At 39.2% G+C, this 13,928-nt stretch overlaps 2 protein-coding genes and 1 long non-coding RNA gene across 9 annotated transcripts in view; 2 read left to right on the top strand and 1 right to left on the bottom strand.

The window, feature by feature from the left end:
• The window catches only part of SH2D4B (SH2 domain containing 4B), a 68,136-nt gene extending 62,967 nt beyond the window's left edge, over nucleotides 1–5,169 (top strand). For all 6 annotated transcript variants that reach the window (XM_064430264.1, XM_064430262.1, XM_064430260.1 and 3 more), the window contains 2 exons: nucleotides 253–473; nucleotides 3,123–5,169. In XM_064430264.1, the coding sequence (XP_064286334.1) occupies nucleotides 253–473; nucleotides 3,123–3,215 (314 nt within the window). In that variant the 3' untranslated portion in view covers nucleotides 3,216–5,169. The remainder of the gene's footprint in view (nucleotides 1–252; nucleotides 474–3,122) is intronic.
• A 3,317-nt stretch (nucleotides 5,170–8,486) lies between these two features.
• On the bottom strand, nucleotides 8,487–11,671 carry LOC135306403 (uncharacterized). Of its 2 annotated transcripts, none has more exons than XR_010367220.1 (2): nucleotides 11,013–11,671; nucleotides 8,487–10,755 (listed from the first exon to the last, which is right to left on the bottom strand). It is a non-coding gene; the product is annotated as an uncharacterized LOC135306403 (long non-coding RNA). The 2 variants fall into 2 exon arrangements; XR_010367219.1 differs by having other exon boundaries at nucleotides 8,487–10,276.
• Nucleotides 11,672–11,892: 221 nt separating this feature from the next.
• The window catches only part of NRG3 (neuregulin 3), a 695,884-nt gene continuing 693,848 nt past the window's right edge, over nucleotides 11,893–13,928 (top strand). Inside the window, exon 1 of the mRNA XM_064430253.1 lies at nucleotides 11,893–12,192. The gene's annotated coding sequence lies outside the window, so the exon portion shown is untranslated. The remainder of the gene's footprint in view (nucleotides 12,193–13,928) is intronic.

Raw genomic sequence — 13,928 nt, 5'->3', positions numbered from 1 at the left:
TGAAAAAGAAGTAAGGATGGGAAAAAGCAAGTCTTAATCATCAAATTAAAAACATATCCCACCAGACTCCATCAAAACAACAGCTATCCTTCAGAAGGAAAACAGCATAAACATTGTCTCCATCTCCTCCTAGAAACATTCCAGTCTTCAGAAGTTATACCATTGTGATTTCACTTCTGTTCAGTGTTTGCTGCATTTGATTGCCTCTGGCAGACCTGTTACCTGCATAACCATGGGGTGTTTTCTTGCCAGGCATCATCAGCCGTCAGGAAGCAGAAGAGTTGTTGATGAATAAATCTGAAGGAGCCTTCCTGGTGAGAGTCAGTGAGAAAATCTGGGGCTACGCGTTGTCCTACCGCCAGCAAAATGGCTTCAAGCACTTCCTGGTTGATGCTTCGGGGGATTTCTACAGCTTCCTGGGGGTAGATCCAAACCGACACCCAACGCTCACAGATCTGATTGATTTTCACAAGGTAACACTTCCTAGGTGCAGATCAATAGCTGAGTGGAATGGATTAATAATTTAATGAGGAGCCATGTAGCTTGAAACCACACTGGAAAATAGCAATGGCCATAGTGAGAAAGAATATTGTACACTAAGCCCAGCTGTAACATTCATACTTCTGTTGCAGTGAATCAGAAGGTTTTTCCCCTTCTTTCAAATGCTCCAGTATGTACTTGTGTCCCCTTATACAGTGTGTACTCTCCTTGGCTACAAATGGCCTAATAAGGGCTGACAGATGTAATGCTTTCTGAGCCTTTTTGCTGTGGAAAATTGGATTGGAAATACCATAGAAAGGTCTTTCAATGAAATTTCAGCATTTTTCTACCTTTGATGTGAGGGCTGTAATGTGCAAAAGCAAGAGAGTGTGACCCTGCACTAAAGAAGGGAACATGGACAGGCTCTCTTTTAGGGGTGTATTATGGGTCACTCCTTATTACCCAAAACAATCTTGCAAGAGGAATTTACTATTCGACTTTAGATGGGTTTGAATTACTTTACCTCTAGGTTCTGTTTCTTGTTGCCAGACTGTAACTAAATAGTAGTACTGTTTCTGAAAGCATAAATTGTTTTCATCTTGCATCTCCCTGTCTTCATCAGTTTTAATTCTGTTTTTTTTTCTTAGCCACCCTTATAGTTCCTCTTCATCCTTTCTTTTCTAGTTCCTCATCCTATTTTATCCTTTTCTCACTCTTGTCTCAGAATAATTCCATAAATTTTTTGCTCCTCCTTTTCTTCACAGCTTTTAATTCTTAAAGTATTCAGTTATTTTTCTTCTAAATTCGCTGTCTTTTAAATCTTGCTTTTACCTCACTTGTTTTGTAACATCTGTTTAGTGTTGCCTTAGTGTCTGTCAGAGATCACTATGACATTACATGTACACAAATTATATTTCCACATGGGGAGATGGTAGGTGTAGCATTTGACTAAAATATGTATCCTCCCCTAATTTAAATAAAACCTTTCTCAGTGGCCAGCTTGTCAAATCCCTGACACTCTTCTTGTATAGAATGTCCTTTTGGCAAATTTGGGTTAACCAGCTGGGCTCTGTCCCCTCGCTGTGTCCCCTCCTAGTTCTCCCTTATTCCCAGCCTACTCTGCCAGCAGGGCCTGAGTGGCAAAAAGAGAAAGCCTTTTTGCTGTGCAAGCAGTGATCAGCAATAGCCAAAACTGTTTTAGCCACAAATTCAAAGCACAATGTCACAGTGGAGCACAGGCAGCTGTGAAGTTCCATCCCAGCCAGCCCCAGTGCACCCGGAAAGAGTCTAACCAGGGCTTTGTAAGGGACAGAAAAGCAGATTATCAAATGCAGATTATCAGGCGGTGGATGTGGAACTTTTGGCTAATGTAGTTTCCCCTCTGCTCCTGATGGTAGCGACAACCAATTCCAGCCATCTGTGTTCCAGCTATGTTCCTTTATTTTCAGCACAGCTCACATTAGGCAATCACTGTATTAGGAACATATCTATTTACAGACAGTAGTAGAACATTTGTCAGAAGCAGAATGACTTTTAGTTCCTGCCATTTAAGAAAAGGAAAAAACTTGCTTAGGTGTCCATTATAAGAGTTAATAGCTGCCCCAGCAGTAAGCCTAGGAAGGAAACCAGTTCACCTTTTATGCCAACACACAATTCTATTTTCCCTGTCGAGCTTATGGCTGTATTAAAACTGGTACCTTTGGCAATCACCTCAGGAGGCATTTTATCCTGTCTGTCACATGGTTTTCTTAGAGTCTTTTCTGCCTGCCTTCTCTGGTGAAGTACACTGCCAATTGTTCCAAAACCTCCTGGTAACCCCAAGCAATCTGTATGTGACTGGTGGTGCTGTGGGCACATTTTCCCTTGCAGCTATTTCTATATTTTTTGGAAAAGGTGCTGCTTTCCTCATGACTATTTTTAGCAAGAGTATACTTCCCCACCCAAAAGGTTGCATGGAATTTTTTAAGGGCCTGAGGGAGGCTAGCATAACTAATTTTTTACTTGCTTATACTGATTGACTTCATTTTGTTTCATTTTGATGAAAAAACTGAGAGGTCACTCAAGCAACTCAGCTTGCAGACACAAGGGGGTGGTAACCATTAGCTGGAATAACAAACCTTACAGAATATGGTGTGAGGGTGCATCTTCTGTGCATAGGTGCTGTGAGTACAGACTGCCTTTTCCCAGCAAGGGCAATGTCTTTCACCTTGCTGTCATCAGTCAGAAAACTGTTACTGTTGTGTGTGAGCACTCAACACTGAGCTCCTGCTCAGTCTGCCTGGGGGCAGCAGCATGGTAAGACTGGCATCTGTCTGTTCAATTAACCCATGAGAACACCTCTATAAGCATCTGTATTTGACTTCTTAAGTAGTGCAGTGACTTAGAAGTAGCACAAATCAGAGTCTCTTGTGTGCGCTGATTTCACTCTTTGATAGTGGCACAAGTTGCTACCAGCGCAAATAAGAAATAAACAAAGCATGAAGAAAACGATTAACCTATAAGATCCTTTTGATGGTCTGTAATTATTAAGTGTTTATTCATAGTTGCTTGCCAATTACAGAGAAGTGATGGCCTTCATTGGTATTCTTAGAAGGTAGACTCGGTTTAGATCTTTGGTATTTTAATTGGTTTTATCATTCCAGGAAGAAATCATCACGTCCTCAGGTGGGGAGCTACTCCTGGAGCCATGTGGACAGCAGAAGAATCCACCAGACTACAGCCCTTTATTTGAATAACTGATCCAGGACCAACAGGAATGCATTCTGGATAAGTGTAGTAATAGATAGTTACAAAAGTAAACAATGGAAGTAGTTAACCCACTTTCAAAGCCACTGGTCTTGTGGCCAAAAAGCATCCTCATTAGGAGGCCTAAAATATTTCTGGTTTGCATCTGAATTATCATCATCATTATTCATACTGCTAGCACTTAAAAGGTGAGAAATTACCAGCAAATTGCAAAAGAGGACTACTTCAAAAAAATTTTCAAGGGGTTGTAGCCAATTGCACGGAATGCTAAGTTCCTGTCCTAATTTTCTCATTATTTATACTGTAAGAAGCATGGGCAGGAGCCATTCACAGAGTACTGTATGAAGTATCAGTGTTGCTGAACAGATTCTGTGTTCCAAAACAAATTTTGACTGTTTCTATTGACCATTTCATTACCCAGTGGTGCCCTGGTACCACGAGAAGCAGCCTTCAACCATCCCTGTGAAGTTTGTGATTGTGTATGTAATTAGGTGTAGCTTGAAAGTTGCCATTATGCTTTTGAATTCAGGCCTACAAAGTTCCCCACAGCAGAGACAGAATAAGGTCAAACACATTTTATTTATATTTTCATGAAGCTCAACAGCCTTGGAGGAACTTTACTCCTGTACAGTAAGTGGTCAGTTTATTCTGAAGGAAACTGATTTGCTGCAATTCTCTCACTGGCCTTGTCATGCTTTCCACTTTTAGATGTGCAAGAGACACAGTGGATATTGCTAGCTTTACTTTGCTATAGGACTGGGTATTGTCCTTTTCTGAGTTATGAGGGAGGGTGGGGCTGGTATATTTATAGATAAAAAAGGTACAGCTAATTATATTATCATCATGCTATTTTATGTGTAAATACAAGGTGCACACAATGTGTTCCTGATCCATTTACTATAAATATTAACTCCATGAAAATAGACCAGAAACCTAGATCTGTGGAGCAGTTGCTTAGTGCTTGTACTAGAAAAATAATAAAATCTCATCACAGTACACATAGGAAAGGCACACTGAGCATATTTCTATAAGCTACTGCTTTGGGCATTCTCTGAGTCCTGTGGGGTTCTGTTCAAAATCCAGGTGAAGACCTCTCCTGAACCTCCTCTCTCCTGAACCCTTTCTCCTCTAACAGTCATTTAACTCTTGACTCATTGTTACCTTCTGTGCTTTCCCTGATCTAGTTGGTAAAATCAACCAGGAAAAGAAACTTGTCTTGTCCAAGCCAATAAAGCACACTAAACATTTCAGGTGCTACAACAGTAAATATTTGTGGTAGTAATAACAGTATTTTTTTATAATTAATTTTACGACTAGCTCATATTAAAGTACAGATTTTCGTACACAAGATTCATTCTTGGTCAGGAACTTTTTCTTCTCTTAACATTGGGTTTTGTATGATTTAATCAATCAATGTTTGTGGCCCATGAAAAGAAAATTCTATTAAACTTCCCACAGAGACAGCTGGGTAGTTTCTGTACTAATCACTTGTCACACTGGCTCTGGAGGTTTTAAATAGTTAGTGTTAGCACCTTGGAATAAAGCAAGTTGGGACACAGCAAATAAGCAAAAAAGATCTGCTTTCTCTGAGAAAACCAGCTCTGCACTTTCTCCCTCCTGCAGAGGCACCTCAAGAGCCACCTCAGCCTCAGGTTATTCACAGCTGCAGTTTTTTCACGGAACAACTCAACCTCTACTTAAAGGAGAATGGAAAGAGACGTTTAAAATTATAAAAAAATTTATAAGTATCCACAGACTTATGTCTAAAACCAGAAAGCAGTAGGTGACTGTACAGGATTAGACACCTAGGTGTCTACACTTGTCTTTTGCCTTTATGCACTGAAGAAAATCCTCCAAAAAACCCAAGAAAACAACAAAACCCCCCACCCCCCATGAAATGCTACCTTTTCTTTGGAAAAGGTGCTAGGCATGCTAGAAGACATGCAAGTTTTTGGAAGATTACTCAACACAATGCTGTGAATGTTATAGACAGAATATTGAAGAACTTGTTCCACATGCAATTCACATTCAGAAGCTGATAATAATACAGCTCTTTATTTGTAGTGACACAGTTCCCAGCAACTGCTTGTGTTTTGTTTAGCATTAAGAAGGCCTGGAAGTAATAGCTCTTATGTAGTTTATGTCGCCTCTTGCAATGTAATTAACATTATTTTCACTTCAGAGCACATATTCTAATTTTCTAATTTTTTGTCTCAATTCCATCATTTTCTCACTCTAAGTTTTACCTAGTTTTAAAATAAAGCCCTCTTAAGTTCCCCTGCAAATGATATTATTTGGAATACTGCAATTTCTCCTGAGAGTTTTACTCTCCTAATAAATGGCAGAATTCACAAGTAAAGGAATTGCTTGTTTTTTCTCCCTTAAACCTCACAGAAATAATGAAAAGTATTCAGCCGATTCATAGAGTTACCAAGAAAGAAATCTAAACAATATGTAACCAGATGCAGCTGCAATGAAATACTGTGCACGTGGCTGAAGATAAATTTTGAAGGAAACAAAAGGAGATCATAGCTAGCAGAAACTAAGAACAGAAGCTTTCCTTGAGAGGGATGTGCAGCTGTTGCCAATATACTTGAGTGCAGTACAAGTGTGATGTTTTCTAAGTTCTCTAACAGGTGCTTCTTGTTGCCTAAGGGGGCACCAAGACAATATGGGGACTATGAAAAGGTAGCCCTGTTAGTAAGAAGAATAGAAGGTAAAGCAGTGAAGGAGTAAATATGTAAAATTAGGAAAATAAGAGCAAAATGTGCTTATCCTGTTCTTTTGAAAGCATTTTGGATTTTTGCTGCTCCGGGAGGAAGACTAGGCACTGCTATCTCTTTTTCTCTCTGCAAATCTGGAAGATTTCAGCTTTGAGTTAAACCTACCTTGGAGGTAGATTTGACACCCTTGAATCTGTAAGAGCTGGGCTGGTCTGTGCTGCAGCCTTGAATGCTTCCCTCTGTCTGCCTCTCCATGTAGTGCTGGCTGCAGCTGTTCATCACTGGCGGAAAAAATGGTTCTGGTGCTGTTATTTCCTTGGCTGCCAGGGGTAGCCCTTTAGCTCATCCCCCTGAGACCTTCCAGCCTTTCTTCCTGACCTGTTTTTCTAGTGGTAACTATTGGTGAGTTGTAAGAGGGGCATGTTATTTCCTTATAAGATTCCCTGTCAATATTTCTTGCTGATGAGATCACCAGGAATTCATTGAGAGTTCTGCTATGGTAATTATGGTATGGTGTTTCATAAAGAAAAGTGCCACAGCAGTAAGGTAAACTTTTAAACTTTAAAAGGAATTAACTTTTCTCATATCTGTTTCGCACCAACAAAATATGGCACACAAGGTCCCAAGCTTGTTTGCAGGTATCTTTGAAAAAAGTCTCTCTTGAGGATATATTCTTGCTTCTTTAAAGATTCACAGATCAATCTGTTCTTTTGAATTTTGTTTTAATCTGTTGTTGTACATAGATGTCTCCAATTTAATACTGCCCTCTTCTCTAAAAAAGAACAAAAACCAAGCAAAGAAATTGACAGCAATCATGGATGAGATTTCCAAGGCTACTCAAAGAATGTAGATGCCAATCTAACTCTTGTAATTAATGGAACAATGATGTAATATGAGTTTTTGCATATTAGTGTTATAATAGATGTCCTGGATTATTCTTTTAAGTGCTAAATCCCTATTTTTCTTAAATGCTAAGCTAAATACAATAATACCTCCCTCAAGAAAAAGATACCTAAAAATTGGTTTTATAACAGATTAATTTTCAGGCTGAGTAGAAACTATTTCAAAAACCAGATTCGGAGGGAGAATTTCCACTAGATTTCAGTTACCTTGAATCAAATTAAAGCTATTTCTTGGCTGAGGTGAGGCAGTATTAATACACTGACTACAGTAAAAGATTTCTGTTTTGTATGAACTAGGAATCCAATTCTGCTCAGACTTCCCTTGAAACACCAGAAACCTGAATATTGAGCATTAATGGAGTTACACCACACTTCATTGCAGTCTGAATTCTCCCATTTATCACAACACAAACCTGGTAGACTGTGATAGTTCACAGTGGAAGAAGCTTTTCTCTTTCTATTAATAAATTTGTTACCATAATTTATAGACCAGAGCTTATTTTCAACGATTTTCATGGTCTGGCTTTCTTTTCTCTCTTGTTGTGTCTTTGCTTTAAGATTAATTTTTCCCTTCCCAAGAGGATGGGGTAAGTGACCTCTATGAAGTGTGTCCCTGGCCAGGCTATGAATTGCAAAATGAGTTGTTTGCACTTGACCAGATGCTTGCTTTGTGTTTCCTGAGATGAATCTCCTGGATACATACTGTCAGATGATAATGATGCATAATTGATTTTTATAGCTAATTTCTTGCCATGCAAAGTGCTGTGTGAAAGCATCTCTTCAAATATTTGTTTACTGCTACTGATTAATCGTGTAGCTTGTATATTTACATGATGGCCCGTAGCTAATGCAAATTTTCTACTGGGCTGGAGCCTTCAATGGGTTTAGGTTCTTCTCTCTTGGAATTTCTTCCAGTAGTTTAAAATGAAGGTAACATTTTATGGTGTCTTTATTATACAACAATAAGTGACTTTTCTTATGGAAGACAAATAACTTCAAAAGAGACTGGACATTTAGTTTGGTCCTATATTTGACTTCGTGCTGTGTGTACAAAGAAAACTATTGGCATGTTAATGTCTCCTTTAAAGTTTCGCTGCCATTTCTCCCCCATTCTCAGTTTTAATGAGAACTGTGGGTGGGAGAAGGTCATAAGCTCACAGGCCATGGAGAGAAAAGAGAGGAAGCAGGACTGGTTTATTCCATACAAATTTCCTTATAACAGCAGGCAGAGCTTGGATTAAGTACTTCCTGAGATGCACTGGTTTTCCTGCTTACCATTCAAACTAGTGTGGTCACTACTTATCCCTCACACAGCAGCAACAGGAAGAAATTCCTAGTGGGTAAGAAAAAAAGCCCTGAAGTTGATCAGTAAGTAACACTACAGTGCCCCAGGAGTATACAGAAGGAGTGTGGATCAAGAACACAGTAAAGACATATTTTGTGTATGGGTGTGTAGACTGGGAGTGATTTCAAATTCTTATTTGGTAGGAGTTAATTGTTTTAATGGCATGATGGTTGTCATTTAGGGTCAATGCATGTGAAGACGTGGCCAAGCGTAATGCACCTTCTATTCCACAAGCTGGTAGAGCATGGACTTCCTGAAAGGAAAATCAGACATAGCTGTCTTAGACAAAAGTTACTAAGTATTCTTGTAGTTTATTTGGGGCAGAAAATTGTAAAATGTATAATGCATATCAGGATTTACAGATGCAGAAACTACACACTGCTTACTATGTAAAATATGATGAGTTTGCCAGTGTAATTTTCACAGCACTTAAAAACTCAGTGAAGAATAAAGGTGTCCCTGGTTATTCTGCTCTCCTGTAGGAAATGTCAGCATTGTAAACAAGAAATTATCTTCCCATGCAGGAATTTAATCTTAATAATGGACTACAGCAAGTCATTTCTGAGAGATGTACAGTGAACACTGCACTACAATTAGTAAGATAGCCAGCCTGTTGCATTTATGTCTGCTCTTGATTCTCAAAGTCTTTTTGCTCATGATAGCCAGATGCTAATGTGAAATATGTTTTTAGGAAGTCATTCAAATCCAATGTAATGAAGAAGTGTTAAAGTATATGTTTCATTATAATTTTTACTGTTGACATTTTCTCTCAAGGAATCCAAGAAAAAAATAAAATTCTAACAGCAGTGTATAAGTTCTGGTCTGCATTCTAGACAATATTTTGTTACCTATTATGTGCCGTACTCGCAAAAAGCTGCTTCATTTATTATGATTTCAGTAGTCCATATGATATATTGGAATCTATCTGATTTTTTAAATAAGAAAGCAGTAGTGACAGATGTAGGCAAGCAAACCACTCTGTGGGACAAAAAAATATTCACTGAATTCCAATGCTGAACTCCCACAACATTTGCTGGAGTTCATGTGGCAATCCTTAGTTGATAAATATGAAAATTTTTTATCAGGGCTGCCTGTTAAAATCACTTTTCACTTCCCCCAGAGCTACTCTAAAATCTTACATTGACACTATTTAATGGAGAAAGGTTCTGTTTTCAAAATGCCAAGCTTCATAAAATTGTTTCAATTCCTCAGAGAAAAAAAATAAATTATATAAAGGAAGTTTTAATTGCAGAAAATACAAAAAATATGCTCAAATTTAACACAGAAAAATTTTATATTTTTATTAAGATCTAAAAGCAAATGTGCTAGATTATGCTCCAAATTCAATGAAGATATTCAATGTTTTTGACATTTCATTAGGTATCATTCTCTCCCTTAATGCTAGCTTCCTTTTAAGGGAGAATTAAAATATCCAGGGAGCAGTTACTCAAAATGTCAAGTCCATTAGATATCTGATTTGATGACTGAAATAAATTTGTGAAGGTTTAAATAAAACCTCTGACAATCTTCTCCAGAAAAAAAATCAAGCTAGGAAAGTGAGTTTAGAAAAAAAGAATGGATGCAGTTTGTCCGCAACTTTGAATATATTGGGTTACATGCTTGGATCCTTACATTTATACACTGCTAAAAAGTCTGAGCATCAAAAAGTAATTAATTTAAATTGAATAATAAATAACATAAAGGAAATTAGACCTACTGTTCCAGTTTCTCTGACAAAGGCTAATTCTGTCAATGGTTATGTAAAAGACCAAGCCTATTAATGAACATTTGTAGGAAAAAAGTATCTAATTTTCCAAGTTGTCATTGTGATCAATCACAATAGAAATCTCCTCCTGGATGAAAGTTTGTGATTGAGAAATACAAAGTTCAGACTACACATTCAAATAGCAAATGGAAACATTTGCAATGTACCAGCTCCTTGCAAAGGTGAAACATCCCACAGAACTGTGGTGGTGTAACAAAAATGAGTAGCTTGGATTCCAGTTGTTCTCAGGCTGGACTAGAAACAGGCACTTCAGAGTTCCAGGTCAGTGTTGTGTCAGCTCCTCTGCCAAAGACCACTGATTATTTGAGAAGGCAGGATCAGGAGAGAGTGAGAAAACTTGAGAAACCTTGAAATATTACTATGAAAGGAAAACAAAACCCCACTTTCACTTCTCCACCCTAGATAAGAATCAGTTTGTAATGAGGAAACGAGGCATTGTGAAACTGGCAGACCTTGTTTCCTGTTGGGGAGGAATGTACACAATTTGTTGAAGTCAATGAGATGGAAGTGGGGAATAAGGATTTCACAGCCAGGTCATTTTTTATTCATTCTGTTCTACAGCAGTGCATATACAGCCATGAAGTGCTTGGAGTGCTAACCCATCTGTTCTCAGGAGCAGCTCACATCCAGTGGGCTAAAAATACTCGGTCTGCCAAGGAGACAGTCGAGGTACTTTGAGAAGTCTTGGATGCTTTTACTTTGGGCCACAGATAAAGGTGATAAATTAAGAGGCATTGGTGTTCTTTCTTTTAAATTTCTCTTCCTCCCCCAGACCTATTAATAATGAACCAAATTCAAAACAATGAAGGAGAAAACTGCTGCTGGCTAATACTCTGTAATCCCAGGTCTGCACCTGCCCGCAGTGCTAAAGTTCAATTCAAGTTACACTTTAGTAATTGATGATCATTTGTCATATCCCTTTATAAAGCTTTTTCATCAATGTCTCTTGTGGTTCATTTTCTATCAGCAGCAAATCAATGAAATGTTAATGGACTAGAGAGCCTTCTTGAGACCAAATTATGTTGCTTTACCTGTTTTAATATCAAGTGAAGTTCTCAAAGGCTTGACAGATAATAGTTTTTTCAGATTTTTTCTTTGATAACTTTGTTTCTGCAGAATGGTGGCATCTTTGTAATCAGCTGTAATAAAGATTGAAGGCATTAATGAACTGTGCTGTTAGAGAAAATAGGAAAATGTGGGGTTTGAAGGGGTATAAGGGTATAAGGAGCTGATAGCCTGATCCTTATAAATGCTGCAGCAATGTAGTAGGGAATGCATGAACTCCTGGATCTGGTGATTCAGGGAGAACCTGCAATGGTTTAAAAATCTCCAGGGTAATTCAGTAATAAACCAGTCGCAGGGAAGTACAAAGTCACGAATCGAGTTCCCTTCTCGAGACCTGCAGTGGGAGCCGTATTGCTCTCAGAACTGTCCCACCCATCACTCTAAGCGCAAAGCTGCCCCGAGCCGGGTCTGGAGCAGGGATGGGCAGCACTGAGGCCGCCCCGCAGAGAATATTCGAGACTAGTATCAGCCAAACAGCACATCTCGCTTTTCCCTGGGGTAAAAAATGGTAAATTTCCATTCAGTAAATTCACTGAATGGATTTGGGCCCACTGGCCCGGTCGGGATTCGTTGCCTGGCTTTGCTGTGTGTCGCGGGCTCGGGGCGCTGGCCGGGCGCTGCGGCAGGGAGCTGTGCGGGCCTGCGGGGCCTCCTCAGCCGGCACGGCCTGCAGCCTTCCGCAGCCTGGTGCTCCTGAACCCTGCCGGCCCTTCCAGCCTGACCCGTCCCGCGGCCTGTGAGGGCTCGGCTGGCGCCCTGTGGCTCTGCCGCAGATGCCGGAGGAGATGCGGGATGGAGCGGTGCCTCAGAGCAGCGCTCCGCGGGGAGGGCTCGGCGCCGAGGGCCCAGTCCCGCAGCTTTGCTCCAGGAAACTCTCCGAGCCGTTCTCCTCAGCCCAAAGTCAAATAAAATCGTGCCCCGCGGGTTGCTTCCTCTCAGGCTGAACAAAGCAGATAATTTACAGTTCGACAGGATGAAATTGGCAGGAAATGCCAAGCTGTCCTGGTTTTTGTCCTGGTTTAAGGACTCTTCACCTGCTGAATATTGGGAAGCGCCAGGGAAGGAGGCTGCCTTTTGTCCCCAAGCACAAGGAGGGAAGGAACCCTCTTCTCCAGTAATACTTACATGATGGAGGCAAACCAATAGGTAAGATGCATATTTTTTTTTTTTTGTTCTAGTTTGGCTTAGCTTCCCTGATTTACCAGTGTAGCAGTGGTGGAATGCAGGAAAGGTGATTGCAAAGAGGAAAATCACCCACAGTGATTGCTGAGGAGGGCAGTGTTCACTGCCCCGATTTGTTAACCAAGTCCAAAGTTTGAGTCTGAGGTAGAACAAATCTAAAGGAAAAATTTTCCAACATCTTTGGATCTCCATGAACCACTGAACACAAATCACGTATCAGTTAAGTATCAAGGATGTTTACAAAAATGTGAATGTTTTCCAATTATTCCAATGGGTCTTGGGTCAAGCCTTGAATGCAAAAGAAAATAAACCTGCCTTCTTATCTTTGCAGTCACAGCTGGGGCACACATTATCAGGGCAGTCTGTGTTTCCCTTAATGGAACTGTTTCTATTTGATGACATAAAGTGTATCATTCTCTGAAACTGTAAATTTAAATGTTATTACCACCACCTTGCTCCAGACAGCGCTAAACACATTTTCAGATACAGAGGAGGAAAAACTGTCTGAAGACTTAGAAATGTCAAAATAAGAAATGTCCAAAATAGAATTGTGCTAGAGAGTAGAGTGGCAAACAGCAATGTTCTGGTTGATTTGATGTGCTTTGATACAGTCTATAAACTTTCAAAAACTATTTAACACATACTAAAATGCTCAGAAATGTGGTGCAATAAAGCTTTCGTATAAAAAGAAGTGTAAATAGCCATCAAGAATGCAATGTTGCCTGGTTTTCACAATGAAATGGTTCTGTTTTGATTTCTTTGTCTAAAGTAATCTCTGTGCATCCTTTTACTACAGAACAAGCTGGAGAACATCTAAACAAATTTAATGCTTTCTTAAGTAGTTTGACTGATATGGTTATGCTTGTTTAATATTTTATATTTGTCATGGTAGTTAAATTTTTAATAAACCAAGGAGTCCAATAGAGAAAATAAAATGTGGACTTATGGCACTGTAATTGTATTTGATGAGAAGCAGCAAATAAAAGGTGAAGACTCTCCTGGCCTCATTCTACACAGCACAAAGGTGTAGATAAAGAACTCCTTCGTGACTCGAAGAAAGGAAGATACTTTTGACTCAGCGTGGATGAATTGTGGCATCTTAGAATAATTTGGGGCTTTAGGGGCCACTGGAACTCATAGGTGTTAGGATGGTGTCTCCTGGATTTTCATGGATTTAACTTAATTTTCTTTAATCTTTCAGCATCTGGACTTTCATGTTTTTCCTTGCCATTGCACCCTCTGGAGGACCATAGCTGTCTAATTTATTGGTCCAACTAACAGACCTGCCCTTTTATTTTTATGAATGGCTTTCAGGCTCTCATTCCTGGAGCTCATTGTTCAGTGGAGCTTTTGCTGTAGACTCTTTTTTTTCTTTTAACTTTTAGTTTTAATTACAGTTTAGATGGTGGACTTTGTTATGTGTGAATATGGGTGAAAAGTTCAATTGAAAAGGCTGAAAAATATTTTGGAATTCTGGAAATTCTTACCCATCTTTTATTTTTGTACTATTAAAGTTCTTTACATATAGTCGTAGAGCAATAGGAGAGTTGTTGATTTTATTGTTTTGTTGAGGTTGTTATTGTTGGTTTGTTTTTTTTTTTATTAAAAAAACTGTGATGGGATATGAGAGGATTTGTTGAAGGCTTCGTGAAATTTCTTCTTGAAGCTTGATATTTTACATTGATTGTTGTTGCTGCATG

Source organism: Passer domesticus, chromosome 8 (genome assembly GCF_036417665.1).
Source record: "Passer domesticus isolate bPasDom1 chromosome 8, bPasDom1.hap1, whole genome shotgun sequence".
NCBI lineage: Eukaryota > Metazoa > Chordata > Aves > Passeriformes > Passeridae > Passer > Passer domesticus.
This window is presented reverse-complemented; position numbering and strand designations above follow the sequence as displayed.